Below are 18592 nucleotides of genomic sequence, written 5' to 3' on the forward strand. Positions count from 1 at the left end.
GGTCAGTGTTGGCCAACTTGAAAGGCCTCTAAGATTCTTTTCAACTCTAAGTTGATTTCAGATAAAGACGCTAGGAACAATATGGAGGAGAGCTTTATGCAAGACTAAGCATGGAGCCAGAGCAACTGTTCAAGTGAGAGAGGGCAGTACAAGAGAGTCAATGGCGGGTTTGCTGGTCTAGAATATCAGAGCTGGAAAGAACCGCAAAGATCAACCAGCCAGTTCAGCTTCTTCACTGTACAGACAGGGAAATTAAAATTCTCAGATAGAGGAAGTGGGTAAATTTTAAAGGGGTGAGCCTAGAGGCGGGGAAGCCAGCCAGGAATCCAGAAATAAATAAGGGCTTGGAAGAGGGTGGGAGTAGCAGGATTTGAAAGGAAGGGAGTAGATATGAGGGCTATTTTGAAGGAAGAAGGACTGACAGCATGTGGTGATTGATTGGATATAGAGGATGAATAACCAGTGACTCCAAGATTTCAATCAATGCTGGCTGAGTGGGAGGCAGGAGGCCAAGGACAGAGCCTGTTTGGCAAGGGGAAGATAACAAGTTCCGTTTTTGATATATTGGGGTTTGAGATAAAAAAAGAGAAAAGTTATTCAAGTAGACACTGTCCATCAGACAGTTGAAGAGTTTTTTGTTTATCACTTCCCCTGTCCCAGTGTGAGAGGCATTATGGGCATTGGGAAGAAAAGGCACTCTAAAATCTGAATTTTGAATGCCAGCTCTGCCACTTACAGGTCCAATGGATTTTGGAAACTCTCTCAGCCTCAATTTCTGCCTCTTAGAATAGGGACACTACTAAGTACATATCAAACACCATATTGTTTAATCCTAAGAGTCTAATTCACATATTTAAAAACTTCCCAGGAAAGCTTGGGAATGACTGGTCTGTGTGACCTGCCTCTTCTCCAATGCTACGGCACACAGAACGTGGGCAGAGGAATAGTTAATATTGGTATTAGAAAGAGAAAGTGAGGCACAAAAAGAGGATTTGACACAAAATTCCAAAGTATACTGGGACAAGCATAGGATTTGGGGTCAGGCCGAGCTGGGTTCAAAGCAGAGCTCTACCACTTACTGGCTTTGTTACTTTGAGAATGTTGTTTGGCCTCTCTGAGCCTCTTTTTTTTTTCATCTGTAAAATAGGAATCCTATCACTTAATTCACAGTAGTGATAAGATTAGAGATTATGCACATAAAATTCCCAGAATGTAATTGGCAGTTAATCAATGGTAGCTTTGATCATCCCCAACCCAGAGTTGACTCCCAAGCACATGAAAATAGTGACGCCAATTTCCTACTGTGTGCTTCCATTCTCTCGCTCCTTCGAACCAGCCCTCAAAAAATAAAAGCACATCAGCTATCCCTTTGATTTTTCACACACCTATGAGGTCACCCAAAGCATTCCCTCCTGCCCTTTGAACTTTTAATTCATTCTCAAATGATTTACCGCCTGCCTAGCCTCCAAATGACCATGCTAGCAGTCGTGTCCTTCCTCTCTGAGGCTCTGTCCTTTTGATAACAACAGTGCCCCTGATGGGGTTGCCATTCACACACTCTACGAGCACGCTCCCAAGACAAAATTGTCAACTTTAGAAGGACCTTAATGGGAACAGCAGTGAGGAGCAAGCTAACATTCTGTTTCTCCACCAACGCCTGCAAAGACCGAATTATCTTCTCTAAGACTTTCTCAGATTGCTGTACTCCTTGCAAACTTACTATGCGATCCTGATGAGGATAAACATTTCCCTGGGGTCTCTTTCGAGGCCTGTTCCTAAAGTTTGCTCCAGCGATCAAACTCTCTAGCACTAGTCTGGGCAGGAACAAATTAAGAGAAGACCCCACAGTGTATCTTAAACTGTCACAGTACTGCCAGTGTGAGTTTTGATGTGTTTCCTTTAGTGCCCTGACATAACCTAACTGACTTCCACAGAGACAGCCGCCAATTAGATGAGACCCCCATTAGGAAGGAGGACGGACAAGGTTCCTTTTGGCCCTTTTCAGCATTCTCAGCTTTGAGTAAAACAGTGAGAAAAGGAATGTCATGGTCAAATAATAAGGACACTTAAGGCACTGGGTATAAATACCAGACGGTGACTCACATCCAAGGCTAGTCAGACAGAACACGTTAGGGCTTGCTTAAGCAAAAGTGAAAACATACACACACATATACACACACACACACACACACACACACACAGAGTAGGTTCACACTGCTTCAGCTGAAGCAATGAAACACTTGAGTCAGGCAGAAGCCTCACACTCTACCCTCCCTGAACACATAGCAACAAGAGGGGTGGCTGCTGTTTTAAGAGTCTCGCAGCAACGCTTCCCAACAGCAAGGGAATGCTGTAATCATCAGCCAGCAGGCCTCTCCCACATGCAAGCCTCAGGAACACAGCTCACGCACAGGAGTTGCAGCGGCAATAAACCCAACCACTGCAAACCCAACTCGAGGCAGCTCTTGGACAAGCAGGTAGATGACCCTAGCCTCCACTGCCGCCCTCTCCCCTCTCATCCAGGGTTGCACCTGGGATCCCTTTCCATGTCCACCTGTACCACTACTTCCTTCTATTCGTTCCCTCTGTCCCAAGCTCGTATGTGTCTGTCATTCAAGGCTCACCCCACTTACTAGGTTTCTCAAAAGACTGGAAAACTCGGCTAGTATATCCAGCTCTTCAAGTCATATTCGCTTTCTCATTTGTAATGGGGAGAAGAAAGGGGGACATGACCAGTTACTGAGTACAAAAGTTTTGCTTACTCTTCCAGCAAACCATTGCGGAGAATCTGCTCCGCTCTGTGCTGAGGATAGTAAAGGTACAGAAGACACAGCCATTGTCCTCTAGAAGATTTTGGTCCAGCAAACCAGACACAGGGCAGTGAAAGTACCCCAACATTTCTATTGGAAAATCAGAAGTCCAGCATTCCAAAAAGGGAGAGATTACATCCACCAGGAGCAGACTGAGATGATGCGCTTGGGGCATAGAGTAGGGCTTGAAGGTTAGGCCCAAGTGGGAGGGGAGGGGAGAGGGGAGCAGGCCTTCTGAGTCGGCAATATGAAGCCGAGCCACTCAAGGAACGTCGCGATGGGAAATTTGGAGGCCAGAACTTCCCAGGTGTGTTGGTGGGGGAAGTAGAGAGGAAAACTCTCTGCCTGAGAATCTGGGTCCTGGAAGGAATGCTAGAAAGTAAGACTCGAGCCCAATGGACAATGGTCCCTACACCAGGCTAAAGTAGTTTGGGCTCTATTTTGGAGGTAGCAGGGAAATATTAAATAATTTTAAGTGGGAGGGGGGATGATCAAAGGGAGGGAAACCATTGAAGAGGCCACTACAATAGTGTAGTTGTTCCAGAAGGAGGCTTCTTCCTGCCTGTCCCAGCTCTTGCAAGATCCTCCTTCAAAGCTGCCTTCTCTGTCTGAGCTCACAATTTCAGAGCTCATTACTATGCATCTCTTTTAAGTTGGGTGAGATATCAATGACATTTCTTATTCTGAATGAGACTCCTAATGTTGTACTGAAGTTGGGTCAGGGACTTAAAAAAAAAGTAGAAGCTTCATCCCAAACTCCCAGTTTAGAAGAAAGGAACTATGATACATCATTTCCATTTCTGTAATAGCATCGGTTGGCTTGGCCCCTGGTCTCTTCTAAGATCCCAACAGAGGAGCTGGAGGGGAAAGAGGGAGAAGGGAGAGAGAGGGAGAGAGAGGGAGGGGGGGTGAGGCGGGAGAGGGAGAAGGGGGGGGGAGAGAGAGAGAGGTGCCAACATAAGTCAAAACCTGATTGTCAAGTGCTTTTCTGGGGCCTGTTCCAGATCACTGTCACTTACAGGCTTAGACTAGAGCTCAGCCCTAAATTAGGGCTCTAACCTAGAAGCCGGGATGGGAGGTGGAAGGGCCCCACCTGGGTCTTAGCAGTGGGAATTAACTCTCCCTGATCCTTAATTCTTTTGGCTTTTATTAGTGGCTGGAAGGGGAGAAGGATGAAACCTGAACCCTAATGCAGCTGAGAAGGGCTAAGAGCCAAAACCTTCCTTAAGCAGATACAATATGTGCAGGGCCTGGGCAGGTTTCAGAACACTGCACATTTCTCCAGCCAAAGGCATGGGAAAACATGAAAAATTACATATTTAACCCTTTACATCCAGAGAGGGAGAGTATCATCCTCCCACCAGCGCTCACACAGCAGAGACCAACTGGCAAGCTGGCTCTTGCAAAAGCCCCAGCACTTGGTGCTTTGTGACCACCTAGAGGGGTGGGATAGGGGGGGCGGGAGGGAGACACAAGAGGGAGGAGATATGGGGATATGTGTATATGTATAGCTGATTCACTTTGTTATAAAGCAGAAACTAACACACCATTGTAAAGCAATTATACTCCAATAAAGATGTTAAAAAAAAAAAAAAGCCGGAGCACTTGGGTAGCCTTTTTCACAAAAATACCCCCAGCAGCTAGATACTCAAATCAGTTTCAAATATAAATTTGCAAGCTATTTCACCTGGTCAGAGTTAGGTAAAGGGAACCCATGTGCCCATTAGATTTTTAGCATGAAATGAGTTTTGTCTACGAGGAGGGAGGGAGTGAAGAGACCAAGTTCCATGGCACAAGCATCTTTACAACATTCTGAATTTCAGTTTTTCACCATGCAGAAAAGCATGTGATGCTGTACAAAAAAAGTAACGGATCTAGAAAGCAAATCTAAGAAGGATGGAGGTAGGAAAGTTAACCTTTCCTGAGAATTTTCCGTAAGTATACAGGACATCCAGTCTAGGGTTTGGGTCAGATAATCACTCCAAATGTGCAGAAGTCTCTTAATAATAAAGTGATGTTTTCCAGCCAGATTTGCAGCCAATGAATTTGTGAAGTAAATCCCTATTTCCTTTTTTTAATTAATTTTTACTGGAGTATAGTTGCTTTACAATGTTGTGTTAGCTTCTTTTTTATTTTAATATAAAACTCAGGATGAAAGTACGGTGAGGACACCACTGAAAACAATTAAATCATATTTGCAAGTTTAACAATGCTTTTTCAAAGGTCACATTTTAAGAACCAATGCTACTGCAGAAATATGAACAATGATATTCACAGGTTAATAATACTCCCCCATGCAGAGAGCATAAAACTACTAACAAAAATGCAATCCAGACTTGAAACTCCAGTGGAGTTTGCCTTACGAAGCCTCCACATTTTACTTTTCATATAGCGAAAACAATCCTTAAATATCTTGGCAAGACAACTGATGTTTTTTAACAGCCTCGAATCTTTTAACATTTCCAGCTTCATGTCTGAACTTTGGCGTTTTGACAGCTTCTTCTATTTTTTGTTTGTTTGATTTTTGGACTTCCCCATCACTTGAAAGTACTAAGTTAGGCAGAAAGAACTTCAGCCAGTAATACCTCAGGTGACTAGGCAGCCTGCAGACTGGAGGAGATAGCAAGACCAAACTATGACCAGAAAAGCCCATTAAATAACAATGCAGGCCTGTTCCAATGTCTGTTGGGGCATGAGATTGTCTGGCAATTAAGTCATTTCCACAACAATCAGCAGATTAGTAAATCATCTGTGTTAACCATTATGTTCCTAAAATAATGATTTGTTGTTTTAACTGACCAGTGGCCTTAAATAAAATTCTTTTTCTTTCTCTGAACTGCCTATGGAACTCCTTTCCCTGATGGTCCTATGGTCTCAGAAGATCCAAAACTGAACTAAACCTGGTTAGCCCTCCCAATCTCCGTCACCACCTAGAGCCTTCTAGATTAGAAATACTGGATTCATCTCTAACTCCTGCCTCTCCCTCATTTCTTCAGATCCAAATGGTGTATATTACCACTACCTCTGGCAACTTGCTAATGTGTTAACAACAGTCAGCACGTTGCCAAGATGACTGATTCCTTTATAATGCCATCTCCAATTGTTCAGTACAGGTCTTTCCTCGTGGAAGCAGTTAGATGGCTGGTACTGTGTTAGATGCTTTATTTTTAATACTTTAACTCTAATCCTCCAAAAAACAACAAAATGGCTACATACTTCCAACCTGAATCCATCCTATAGCCCAATGTTCTGGGTTCTTCAGAATAACTGGCTCAAACCCATTCACCCTATGTCTCATTACTCAAGCAGATCTTCACTGATCCACTTATCCAGCCACACAAGCAGTATCACATTGGGCAAGTTACCTAACCTCTCTATTCCTCAATTTCCTCATCTGTAAAATGGGGTTGATAAAGGAGCTAATATGTGTTAAAATAGAAAACCAGTGCCTGGTCCAAGGTACGCACTATGAAAGTATTTTTAGAAAGCAAATAAAAGTGACGTTTATGGGGCTTTGTGCTGGTTTCACAGGCTATAGGAAGTATAGCTCAGCTCCTAGAACGGCACTCAATAAATTTAATGCATGAATTAATAAGTGAATAAATGAAGAAACCACACATACCTGGCCCTTGGGGAGCTCATACTCTTACTCAGTTCACTGTGGGGGTGAACCAACTGGCCTGTCGCCTGAGTCCTTAGGACATGCAGCACTTGTACTAACTGGAATGAATGCCTTTCTTCCTCCCCAACCTACCTAAATCCTGTAGAGCCCTCAAGGCCTAGCTTCAATTCTTCCTTTCTCCACAAAGCTCCCTAACCACATCAGCCTGCAATGAAATCTCCTCTCACTGAATAAATGTTGCTCTTCCTCACAGACATAGAGAACAGACTTGTGGTTGCCAAGGGGGGGGTGGGGGAGGGATAAATTAGGAGTTTGGGATTAGCAGATATGCACTACAATATATAAAATAGATAAACAACAAGGTCCTACTGTAGAGCACAGGGAACTACATTCAATATCCTGTGATAGACCATAATGGAAAAGAATATGAAAAGAATATATGTATATGTATAACTGAATCACTTTGCTGTACAGCAGAAATTTACACATTGTAAATCAACTATACTTCAATAAATTTTTTAAAATGTTGCTCTTAGATCCTAGCCCATGGTTTCAGCACTTAAATTAAGGTTTTTGTTCCCCAGGCTTGCAGTAGTGCCTCTCTTCAACAAAATTGTCATTTCCAGGGAACAGGTCTTCCATGGTGGCTATCTCTTGTACTCTCTAGTTTAGGGTAAGGCACTTTACAAAGTGTTCAACAAATACGTGTTGACTGGTGGACTGATTGATTGATTGGAGGCTTAATTGAGAGCTCTTAGGTAGGAGCCAAACAAGGCTTAGCATAGCCTTTCAAATTGCTGTCTCTTCAAACATTAGCCAGAAATCATGTCTGGTCCTCCAAATTCTGCCAGGAGCAAACGTCACATTAAAGATATCCTGCCATTTCATACAACTTCCAAAGATTTGGTAACTTCATACACTTAATTTTTTAAGTTCAGAATTCCCTTAAGAGCATTTCTGCTTAATAAGGGACACCTGTAGAATGCTTTTCCTTTCTTTCTTAAATCACATACACATCTAGTATTTATATGAGATAAAGGATAAAATCAATCTCCCTCCCTACTGGGGAAAAAATGTGAGTTTTATTATTTTCATTTTGCAAATGAGGAAATGGAGACACAGAGAGGAAAATGACATGCCCAGTCATACACAAATATTGAGCAGCAAAGCGAAGACCGAACTTCAGGTCTTCTGAATCCAAGCTTATACTTCTCACCCTGACTTGAGATTTAAAACAAAACAAAACCTTTCCTTTGACCCTGACCCCTGACAGGCATGTACTGGTAACAGTACCAATTTTTGCAGTACGTTACATTTCTCTAATTTCTCTCATTCCCCACCCCCTGTCATATTCTTATCCAGTTCTTTTTCTCTCTCTCTCTTTCTTTCTTTCACCTATGTAAACATGATAGTGTTGAAACAGCCTGGGATGTGGAGTCAGACAGAAGTCAATTTGAATGCCAGCTCATCCACGTGGAGTCTGTTACTTAACTTCTCCTGAGCCTCAGTCCCCTCATCTGCACAATGGGGAGACCAATATCTACCTCAAAGAGTTACTGTAAAAATTAAATAAGAATATATGTAAAACACCTAGAAGTAGCAGTATTTACCACATAGCAGGTCCACTACCTCTCCTATCTCCCCATATCTACGCCTGGATCACCCATTTAGTTCAAGAGGTTGCTGAGATCCAACCAAACAGCATTACCTCCATCCAATGAGGCATAACCACACAAGTGGAGTATCCAGGTCCCTGCCTGGTCCACTTTTCCTCCTGTTGCCTTGCTACTCCCTGATTAAAAATTTAAATTAACACAGAGCTCCAAACTCTCAGTCAAGTCCTTCAAAGAACATGAGAGTCAAGAACTGATACTTACTCTCCCCTGAGTCTCCAAGATATCATCCCTCACCCTCTAAGTCAGAGATAAGATGCCATCAAAAACTGCCTACCTGCAGAAGTTTTCAGAGGAGGTTTTACTTACATCAAACACAAACAAAAAGAAATGGAAAGCAGCAAGGCAGTCCAACAAAGACAAGGCTTTAGCTTGTCATGTTCTCATAAGCAAAGATGGGGCAGCAGCCATGAGACTCTAACCCCTTTCCAGAATAACTAGTTGAACGAGCTTTCCTCCCAGGTCTACCTCATCTCACCCCCAACCCCTTCCCCCAAAAGAAAAATCAATTTCTGATGGACCGTGAAAGGCAGTATAGGAGAACCATTCAAAACTTCCCTGCCAGAGGCTCAGGAAGAGAGAAGACCATACAGCTGGGAATCTGCTGAGTGGCATTAGGGTGGGGGCCAGAAGACACCACAAAGGGTCTGTCCATCACTGGGCTTAACCCTTGATCCTGTCAAATTAGTCCCACCTCCCGCATTCCTCACAGATGTAACATTAAAAGACTTGAGTGAAAGTTAACAGACCATGTGGCATGCGGTCCCTGAGAACATACCAGGAAACAGCCACTTCTGGAAACATAGGAAGTAGGAGCGTGGAGAAAAGCTAAGCCCTGGAAGAACTGCCTGCTGTCAGTCAGCCTTTACACTTCCACAGCCTAGATCATGAGCGAAGATCCTGGAGCTGTTAGCATCCCGTCAATAAAGCAGAAGCTTGCCCCTCGGAGAGGCTGAGAAGAAACAGGAGGGTACGGAGAGGTGAAATAACATGCCAAGATTACTCAGCGAGTTGATAAGAGAATATCAGGAATGCGACAAAGGTCCAGTCCTCCACTGAAACAGGACAGAGAGAGACACAGTATGAGAAAAGTTCCCCCTGATCCAGCTACCAATTTGCTGAGAGTTTTCAAACTTTATTAACCTTAACTCTATGAACTTCTCTCTCCCCACCTCCCCACACCGGAAGTATGGCTGAGCCAAGAGGGACAGAGCTGGTACAGCAGACTAGAAGGGCCCACTGTACCAAAAAAGAAAAACAAACAACAAAAAAAGCTGGGTTTTGGACAGCAGGCAGGGAAGACAATGAATGAACCAAGTAGTGACACTTGAATGAGACAGTCCCAAATGTAGGCCTCAAGCAACTTGGTGCTGGTGGGTGGGGGCTGGGAACCAAAGACTGGACATGAAAGAAGGGTAGCCTAGATGCATGGAAAATGTGTCTCTGTTGCTACTAGGCAATGCTCATCCCATGGCATGGCGTAGTCACAGACTCGCACTGAAAGAGGAGGGAGTGGAGGTGAAGTCAATGGGGAGGAGTTAGTCTCTTTGAGAAACGAAGTCATCTGGATCTCTGCAATTTCAGTGCCCAGCCAGGATGGCTATGTGCCCAAGTAAACATGCCAGTGTGATGTGAGGAAGAACAAATCATCCCTTGCAAAACTAATGCCTAAGACAATCTTTCCACTTGGCCTGTTTACACTGGATGGGGCGAAGGGGTGTAAGGAGACAAACCTCTATCCCATCCCAGTCCTTGGAACACAGTCTTTAGCAGGGAAAAATAATATCTCAACTTGTTCATTAATGACTTAATTGAAGTCTGTCTGAAGCGGGTATTTCAGGGGAGCACCAGGAAACAAAATATTGCCTTCACAGAAACTGAGTGAAAGTGATCTAGGTACCAACATAAGTAATACAAAAGGGTCACTTGCTGATTACAAGATAAATCAGGTAAACCTGGAGTTCAGTTTCAGAGAGAAATTTAATGATGCATACACTGTATGTACACACAAATCTGGCCCCAGGATCAAGGATATGAGCACCTGGGCAGTGATAGTAGTAGAAACCCCAAACCCACCTACATCTATGTAACAGAGATATCTAGAGCACTTGTTGTCCCTGACTTATGGATTGTTTTCCAAGATTACCTTTCGTAAATAAGCAGCTTGGAGCTTTGAATGCAGTTCCCTATAGACAGAATATTGTAAACGGTGGTTAGGTTCTGTAATTTCATCAGTGATACACTATGGATGAAAGAGGCCTCTCCAGAACTGTTCTGAACGTGGCCACTATCAATAACTGTGTCAGGGGGACATATTTCCTAGACTTTAACTCTCTCTTCTCCAGGCCTCTCATCCTTCAGTGATAATGAGGATTAAGCTCCACTTCAATACACTCCCCGATCAGGGCAAGAAAAGGCATTTGCCCAACTCAGGTGACAGACTTGTAGATGTGAGGGTGTGGGGGAGGGGCGAGACTGTCAGTGCAAGACCTCCAGAAGGAACGACTCTTGTGGGTATTCCAGGTACAGACAGAAGACCTCAGAACACAGGAATGGCAGCAACAATAGGAGATTTGCAGCCAGTGCCAGCGGCAATGTGCACAGAAATAAATATCTGACAGGGCTGGGGACTGCTGTGTCTAAATTCCTACCAAGGGGTTCTGTAAGTTGGAGTCTGCTTGTATGTCACATAGGGTCAGCATCTTCAATCTTGGAGACACCTATTTGTTCCAGAAGGGGAAAATTAAGTTCAGAGAGGTTATTCCTACAATTTCCAAGCCAGTAGTTGGTTAAAAATCAAATCAAATCAATCTGATGTTCTAGAGGTCTGATTTTGACACTATTCGCCAAATGCCACTTCCTTCTTCTATTATACAAATTCCTCGTCTGTAACTCTTTGTAGAAATATATATGCTCCTGGAATTCATGGCTTATGTCTTCTTCTCTATCATCTCCCTTAGAACACTTTTTCCAAGGCTGACCTGGGCTAGGAGCAGGGCTAGGGGCAACTCTAAATACATAGTGAGTGATGGGATGTGCCCCTCCTAAATCTCTTATGTAGTTGTCCCAGGTGCCTAGGTAGAGGCCTTGGGCAGGTGTGGCTTAGCAGCACAGATACTTCCACTAAAAGGCTTTGCTTGACACAGAGTCTTCCTATGGCATGGATGCCAGAAAGAGCCAAAGTGGTCTTCAGCTGTATTTTTTTAAAGAATGGTCCTACCTAACTTTGGTCAGACTCTCCTCAGTTACTGCATTCAGCTGTGGGCTCCCTAACTCAAGAGGAACATGGCTAGGCTGGAGTACATCCAGAGTGGGAGGAGGCTGGATCTCAGATCCTGTAAGGAACAGCTGAAAGAGCTAAGGCTCTTTAGCCTAGAAAAATGAGACAAAGAGACACAGTCTTTGTCTTCAGACCTCCCAAAGGTTGTCCTAAGTAAGAGAAAGCATCTTGTTCTGTGTGGTCCCAGAAGGCAGAGCTATAGGACCCATAGAGAATAGGTAGATGGAGAATGATTTCAACTCAACCTGAGAAAAAGCTGTCTACTACAGTGAAAACTTTTCAACACTGAAATGGACTGGCTAAGAAGGGAGTGAGCTCCCCCATGACCACAGGAGAACAAGCTCAGGGCTACTGCACATGGCTCGGTTAAGATTAAAACCAGGTGACTTCCACAAGGCCTTCCTCACTCTGATAATCTGTGATTCCAGCCACCTCAAAGAACAGCATTCCGTTAGCAGGCCTGAGTTGAGTCTGCCCTTTGGTGAGGGGCGGGGAAGGAGGGTGCTTAGTGAGAGCAGCCCTTCACTTAATCTCTGCTGTTCTTCATTAACTTTTCTCAGACAGGTCAGCATCTTTTTGTCCCCTGGTTCTGAAGAAGCCTAACTATAAAAATTCTGATGTTCCCTCCAGATAATCACTCCATAAACACCAATCTCAAATCTAAGTCTTTTCTCTTAAAAAAAAAAAATTCCTGGGAGGAGATGGAGGAGAGCAAGGGGCAAAATCATCTGAATTCTGTTTAAGGGACAACATTCAAGTGTCTTCCAGCTGCAATTGAATTATTTTTTTTGAGGTTTTAGAGAAGGAAAAGCCTCTAATAGGCTTGGCCTTTTTTCGCTTCACGGAGCACATGTGTGGATTGCAATAGGTTACCAGGTGTATTGTGACAGCCCAGCAGGCCCCAAAGTAGTGTGTACCCAAAGCTCAGCCAAGGGTTACCAGACATACCACCCACCCTCTTTGCCTTACTACCTCCCTCCAACCTTCTTTGTATTTCTCTGGATGGATTCCTACCCCATGTCCCCAAAAGCTTACTTTCAGAGAGAGAGGAGCATTTGGGGAACGGAGGTAGTAGACATCTTTGCTGATTCTAGAAGCAGAGATGAGGAGGAGATTCATCTAAGTAACCAGGCTGGACTAAGCTCTCAAGAAGCACACCCCATGAAGGGTCCGCTTGTGAATGCCAAGCCCTGGCCTGGGGTTTGGCCCGGCCTATAACATAACTAAGAAGGTTTCACAGAACTACCATTTCTCGCATAACACTACCTCTGCACCCAACAAGAACTCAAAGTCACAGCCAAATCTACTGCCAGCCACAAGACAGCCTGAATCTGACTTTACCCACGTCCTCTTGAAATCTCAAATGCCTCTTTGTGTGCTTCTTCTAGAAATAAAGTCACAGTGGGGATGGGGGAGGGGATAAAAACAACTTAAAGAGCATGTCCTGCCATTTTCCCAGGCTAAGGATGGCACACAGAATTAGGGTTTGCCCAATTCATTTTCACATCGTCTGTGCTAATAAAGATGGGCCAACGACCCCCATCTGGCAAATAGAATCTTGGGTCCAAAGAGGATAAAATAATATAGCAACATCAGTGCACACTAAGTGGAGGAGGTGAAGCTTCTTCCTCCTCCAGGCTACTGCCCCACCCCACCCTACTTTGTTCCAGGGCAGTAACTAGCGTCCACTTCCTTCAGTGTGCCAGATAGAGACTGCCACCAAAAGTGGGCCAGGAAAAGGGCAAATATGTAGGGTGAGCCTGTTTCTGCAATGTCTTGTCCTTCTCCCCAATTTTCCTCCTTCTCCTTTTCCTGCATCCCCACATTGGTCTCCACCCTTTCTTTTCTCCACCCTCAGCCAACCTCAGGGCACATTTCCAAGAACTCAAAATGAGTATAGGAATCTTACACTACAGCTTAGCAACTCTCTCTCACACACGCACGCACGCACACACACCACAGGAGGATACAATTTGAATCTCTGAGGCCTCTGAGAGGCCCTATCTGATGCATAATCATTGGCGCCAGAACCTTGAAAAGGTCACCCACCCTCCAAAGTGGATCTTTTCCAGCACACGGAGCCAACTTCATGGATGACTGTCTACACTGTAGAGGGGGTAGAGGGGGACCCCTAGGTAGCAAATAGCCAAGTCTGATTAGAAGAAAATCTCCACTTCATCCAGACAGGCCCCCTGGGTCAACGAGGTAGATGCTAACCAAAGGAATCAATAACGCCAAGGGCATGGGCCCAATTCTCTAGTTGGTCACATTTCTTTGGGAACATCACACTGTATGGGGCAATCATAAACCATCCCTTAACACTTGGGATAATCAATAATAATAGTTGTTTTTAAACATTTCTTCTTTTTTTGTCACTTAATTGTTAAGAAAAGGCTATACCAGTCTCCACAACTTCGGCAGCTGAATTCCCTACTTTCAGGGAAATCATAGAAGCCTATAGGAACTGATGATTTCCCCAACCTGATTACTTCCTGATCCAAAGGGTCCCCCATAACAAATATGAAATACATTTTCACACTCTATGCACTCTTCCCACTAATCATCTTTCCTCAAATTCCTCCACTCCCAAGATGCCTCCACCTGTTCCACAAGTTATCTCCAAGCATGTACACCACATCAGATCCAAATCGTTTTTAGTGTTTTTCCCCACGACACCGAAGGAGGTTCTCCGATATTTCTTACCATGGTTCTGGCACCTTACCTCTGTCTCTGCCTGACCTGAGATCATCACAAGTGATTTGGAGTCACCAAAACAGTCCTCTCCTACTCCCTGAGCCCAGACTCCACCAGGGAGTGTCTACAACCCAGTGCTCACCTACTCTGGAAACACAGGCTGGCGTGCAAAAGGTCACTGGGGTGGGAGGCCGCCAAGACTGGATACATCCCTCAACGGTATTGCCCCATGCCCCTTCACAAACTGCAGTACTACTGGAAGAATTGAGAAACTCTCCAAGTAGAGGATATGGAGAAAAGGGAACCCTTGTGCACTGCTGGTGGGAATGTAAATTGGTACAGCCACTATGGAGAACAGTATGGAGATTCCTTTAAAAACTAAAAATAGAACTACCATATGATCCAGCAATTCCACTACTGGGTATATAGCCGGAAAAAACAAAAACTCTAATTCGAAAAGATACATGCACCCCAATGTTCTTAGCAACACTATTTACAATAGCCAAGTCATAGACACAACCCAAGTTTCCATCAACAGGTGAATGGATAAAGAAGATGTAAAAAAAAAAAATATATATATATATATACACACACACATATATATATAATGGAATACTACTCAGCCATAAAAAAGAATGAAATATTGCCATTTGCAGCTACATGGATGGACCTAGACAGTATAATGCTTAGTGAAATAAGTCAGACAGAGAAAGACAAATACTGTATGATATCACCTTTATGTGGAATCTAAAAAAATAATACAAATGAATCTATATACAAAACAGACTGACAGACACAGAAAACAAACTTATGGTTACCAAAGGGGATAGGGAGAGGGGGAGGGACAAATTAGGAGTATGAGATTAACAGATACAAACTACTATACATAAAACAGATAAGCAACAAGGATTTACTGTATAGCACAGAGAATTATACCCAATATCTTATAATAATCTATAATGGAATATAACCTGAATAAAAAAGAATCACTATGCTGTACACCTGAAACTAACACAAAATTGTAAATCAACTATACTTCAATAAAAATAATAATTAAAAAAAAGAAACTCTCCAAGTGGTAGAAAATATGATAGATTTGGAGCCTACCACTGGCATAAAGGATTGGCTACCAGACTGTCATAGTCTTATTTAAAGACTTGAACCTCGTAGTAGACGTGGAGACACCTAAGCCCAGGGAGGGCAGGTGATGTACCCAGGATCCTGGGGCTAGTGAGTGGCAGAGCAAGGATTAGAACCCAAGTTTTCAATCTGTCAATACAATTCTCTTTCTACACCCTTCCATCCCATCCCCACCAATGTGTACAGACTGAAGCTATTTTCAAGAAGAAATCTGTATTGTTCTGAAGCACAAGGGGAAACAAAACTAAGGTAGAAAAATTAAAAGGGGATTAATGAACTATGCCACATACTGTCTTGGCAAGAAAAAAAAATACAGGCAACCATTGCACCTTACAAAAATGCCATGGCCCCTTTATATAATAATAGGGCTAACCAGGTTATATATAGCTGGCTTTTACTGGAAGGAATCAAGCTATCTGGGATAGATGGGAGAAATGATGTTACCCCCTGCATATCCAAATGTGTGTAATAATGAGCCTTCATATATAATAGGGGTCAACTGTACATTCAGCAGAAAGGGAGTCGTTAAAAGGCACCCTGCCTCTCAACACACGAGTCATTTCCTCAACAGCTTGGCCAAGGAAACCCTCATCTACCCTCAAATAATCCCCCAGCCAGACCACAAATTGTTGGCTGCCCCATACTTAGTAACACCCCCCTGCCATGCTCCTGCTGGTTCACAAAACAATCCAGGACCACAGCAGCAACCACTCTCTGGGGTGCTTCTCAGGATGGGTCAGCCCTGGGCAGGGGTGAAAAATGACCTCTCCAAGGCAGGTTGTCTGGGCAGACTGGAAAGTCTGTGGGTGGTGTCAGGAGAAAAAGAAAGGGGGGAACTGCCAGATCATGGAGGGCTGCATAGACAGTTCTGACCTTGGTGGAAACAGCGGGGAGAGGAGGAGTTTGATTAGAAGAAATTCCTGAAGGCCAGGATTCCCCTTCTCAAAGGGGTTGTTTGAGAGTGTTTAAAAAAAAAAAAAAAAGCTTATTACTCCCTCCGGATAATACTGGAGGGAAAGGGATAGTGCCTTGGGGGCGGGGGGGAAGGAATGGCGTGACAGTGGGTGACAAAGCAATCTTAGGCTGGTTAGAAATACATGACTAGTATGGGGAAAGGGGGTGCTGGATGAAGATCTGGGCTGGTTATTGGTGTTTGGGGAAGCTAAAGATACCAGGTTTCCCTGACAGCCCCTCAAAGTTTTGCCTCAGGCGCTCAAGATGATTGGTACACCCCATGGCAACACCCCAGGATTGCTAAGAGTGTGGCCCCCAAGGCCTGAAGGACCCCCTACAAGTTAACCAGCAGCTCCGGTGCCTGGCGAAAGGGGCACAGGTTACGCGGGGGTGTGGCGGGGGCATTCGCCACCCCCTGCTGAGACGTGACCCACGTTAAGAAGCCAAAACAATAAAGTGACATTTGTTCCCCACAGAGAAACCACACCTTTTTATCTGCAGCCCAAACCCACGTCTTCCACCTCAACTGCAATTTGAGCGGGTTGGAAGGGGAAGGGCTTTTCAGATTTGAGCATTTCAGAGAAACAAAAACAAAAATAAAAAAAAAACAGGATAAAGTTCGTGAAGTTCGCTCCCTTGGCCATCTGGCGCCTCAAGGTGAGTCCTGCAAATCTCTCTTCCCAGTTGCAGCCCCCGCGGCCCCCACCCCCTACACTCACCCCTACCGGGGGATGGCTTGCTCAGGGATTCTGGAGCGCTCGAGAGAGCTCCTCTCCCCTGCCCTCAGCTGCAACTTGGCTTCCTGCAGACCACAGCCTCCTAAAACAAACAAACCCTGGCGGCGGCGGCGGCGGCGGCGGCGGCGGCGGCGGCGGCGGCGGCGGCGGCGGCGGCGGCGGCGGCGGCGGCGGCGGCGGCGGCGGCGGCGGCGGCGGCGGCGGCGGCGGCGGCGGCGGCGGCGGCGGCGGCGGCGGCACAGCTGCGCTCCATGGCGCAAAAGTTTCCTCCACTCTCCTCAACGTGCAGGAAATCTCGCCGGCGCTGGGGCAGGACTCCGGCGGGAGGGAAAGGCCGAGCCCAAGCGGCAGCAGCAACGCCCCACCGGCTGAATGGATGTGCGCGCGTCCGGCCGTGGGAAGTGAGGCTGACGAAAGCCACCGATGCCTCATCTCCGTTCCCACACCGGACCCTCGCCCCGCAACCTGCCCGGGCGAGATGGCCCGCCGGTGGATCCAGGGACCGACGCCGTGAAGAAATGTGCCAAGGCGCCTTGCTTGTCCCTTCAGCCCCTCGCTGTCCCGCAGGGGCACGGGAACTTCCAAGGAGGAACCCCCAACAGCCACCACTTCCTCCAGCTCCAACGGAGGGGAGTAGCCGCCCAGACACTGGGGAGCAGAATCGGCCCCCGAGCCCTCCCGAGGGTGTCTGCGCGCGGGGCTGTAACCCGGGGCCGGCCGCATTCTCATCCAGCGCTCCCGCCACCCCGAAGGGGTGTCCGCGCCGGGGCTGGTGGCCAGACCCCCCCACCAGTGCAGCTAATGCTTCACGTCGGGGCTTTCATCCCCAGCACCGAACAAGTTTCAAAGTTGGTCTTAGGGCCGCGTCCGGCGGCAGCCTGCGTACCCGCTCGCCCATTCAAAGTTGGGCACCGCTGGGACAGAGCCGCCAGTTCTTACCTTAGACACTGTGAGCGGTTCGCAGTGTTCCAGACCCCCCTTAAGGGTGAAGCCCCAGGGCGCCCCCCCTTGCAGCTGCACAGGGACGTACTGGAAGGACCCAGGCCGGTTCTCCATCCTCCGCTCGGCTCAGGGCCGCGGGGCTCCTTTTCCGCGGGGGCTACGTTGCCTCCGCCCCCAGCGGCTCCACCACCATAGCCCTCCAGCGCTACGCCACCCCGCACCGCCCTGCTCCGCCTACTCTCCTGGCTGGAGACGCTCGGGCAGCGAGCGAGCGCAAGGAGGAAATGACACGGAGCTGGAGAGAGGGGGAGGGGGGGGGAAGGAGAAAGGAGGAAAAAAAAAAGAAAAGAAAAGAAAGGAGAGGCGGAGGGATAGCGCGTAATGGACAAGAAAACGGAGCAATGGGGAGGGGCAGTCACTGGGACCTCGCCTATAGGATCGCTGGGGAGTGAGAGCAAGGCGAGGCTTCACATCAATTGTTACATTGTTTCATTCAAGCAGGCCCCCCTCTTTGGTTCTCCTCCTTACTGCAGAGTTCCCCGCCCCTCCAACCAGCCGAGGCGAGGGGAGGTGAAAGTCGTTAGTGTGGATGGCCCGCGTGGCTGAGTGGGCTGAAATGCTGCTTTCCCGATTAGCGCGTTCATGTTTCTCTGACTGCCTTTTTCTTCTGAAGGTCCCGAGAACCGGGTCCTGGGAGGGTTACAAAGCTGCTAATTTGTGGACCTTGCCTAGAGGGATGG

At 46.2% G+C, this 18592-nt stretch overlaps 1 protein-coding gene across 4 annotated transcripts in view; it reads right to left on the reverse strand.

The window, feature by feature from the left end:
• Positions 1-18348, reverse strand: part of SHROOM4 (shroom family member 4) — a 201905-nt gene extending 183557 nt beyond the window's left edge. For 2 of the 4 annotated variants that reach the window (XM_082375991.1, XM_082375983.1), the window contains exon 1: positions 17850-18347. In XM_082375991.1, the coding sequence (XP_082232117.1) occupies positions 17850-17966 (117 nt within the window). In that variant the 5' untranslated portion in view covers positions 17967-18347. Of the gene's footprint in view, positions 1-17849 lie in introns of all 4 variants that reach the window. The other 2 variants (XM_082375984.1, XM_082375988.1) reach the window with 2 other exon arrangements.
• Positions 18349-18592: the final 244 nt, after the last annotated feature.

This window comes from Balaenoptera borealis (assembly GCF_965194805.1).
Source record: "Balaenoptera borealis genome assembly, chromosome: X".
Taxonomy (NCBI): domain Eukaryota; kingdom Metazoa; phylum Chordata; class Mammalia; order Artiodactyla; family Balaenopteridae; genus Balaenoptera; species Balaenoptera borealis.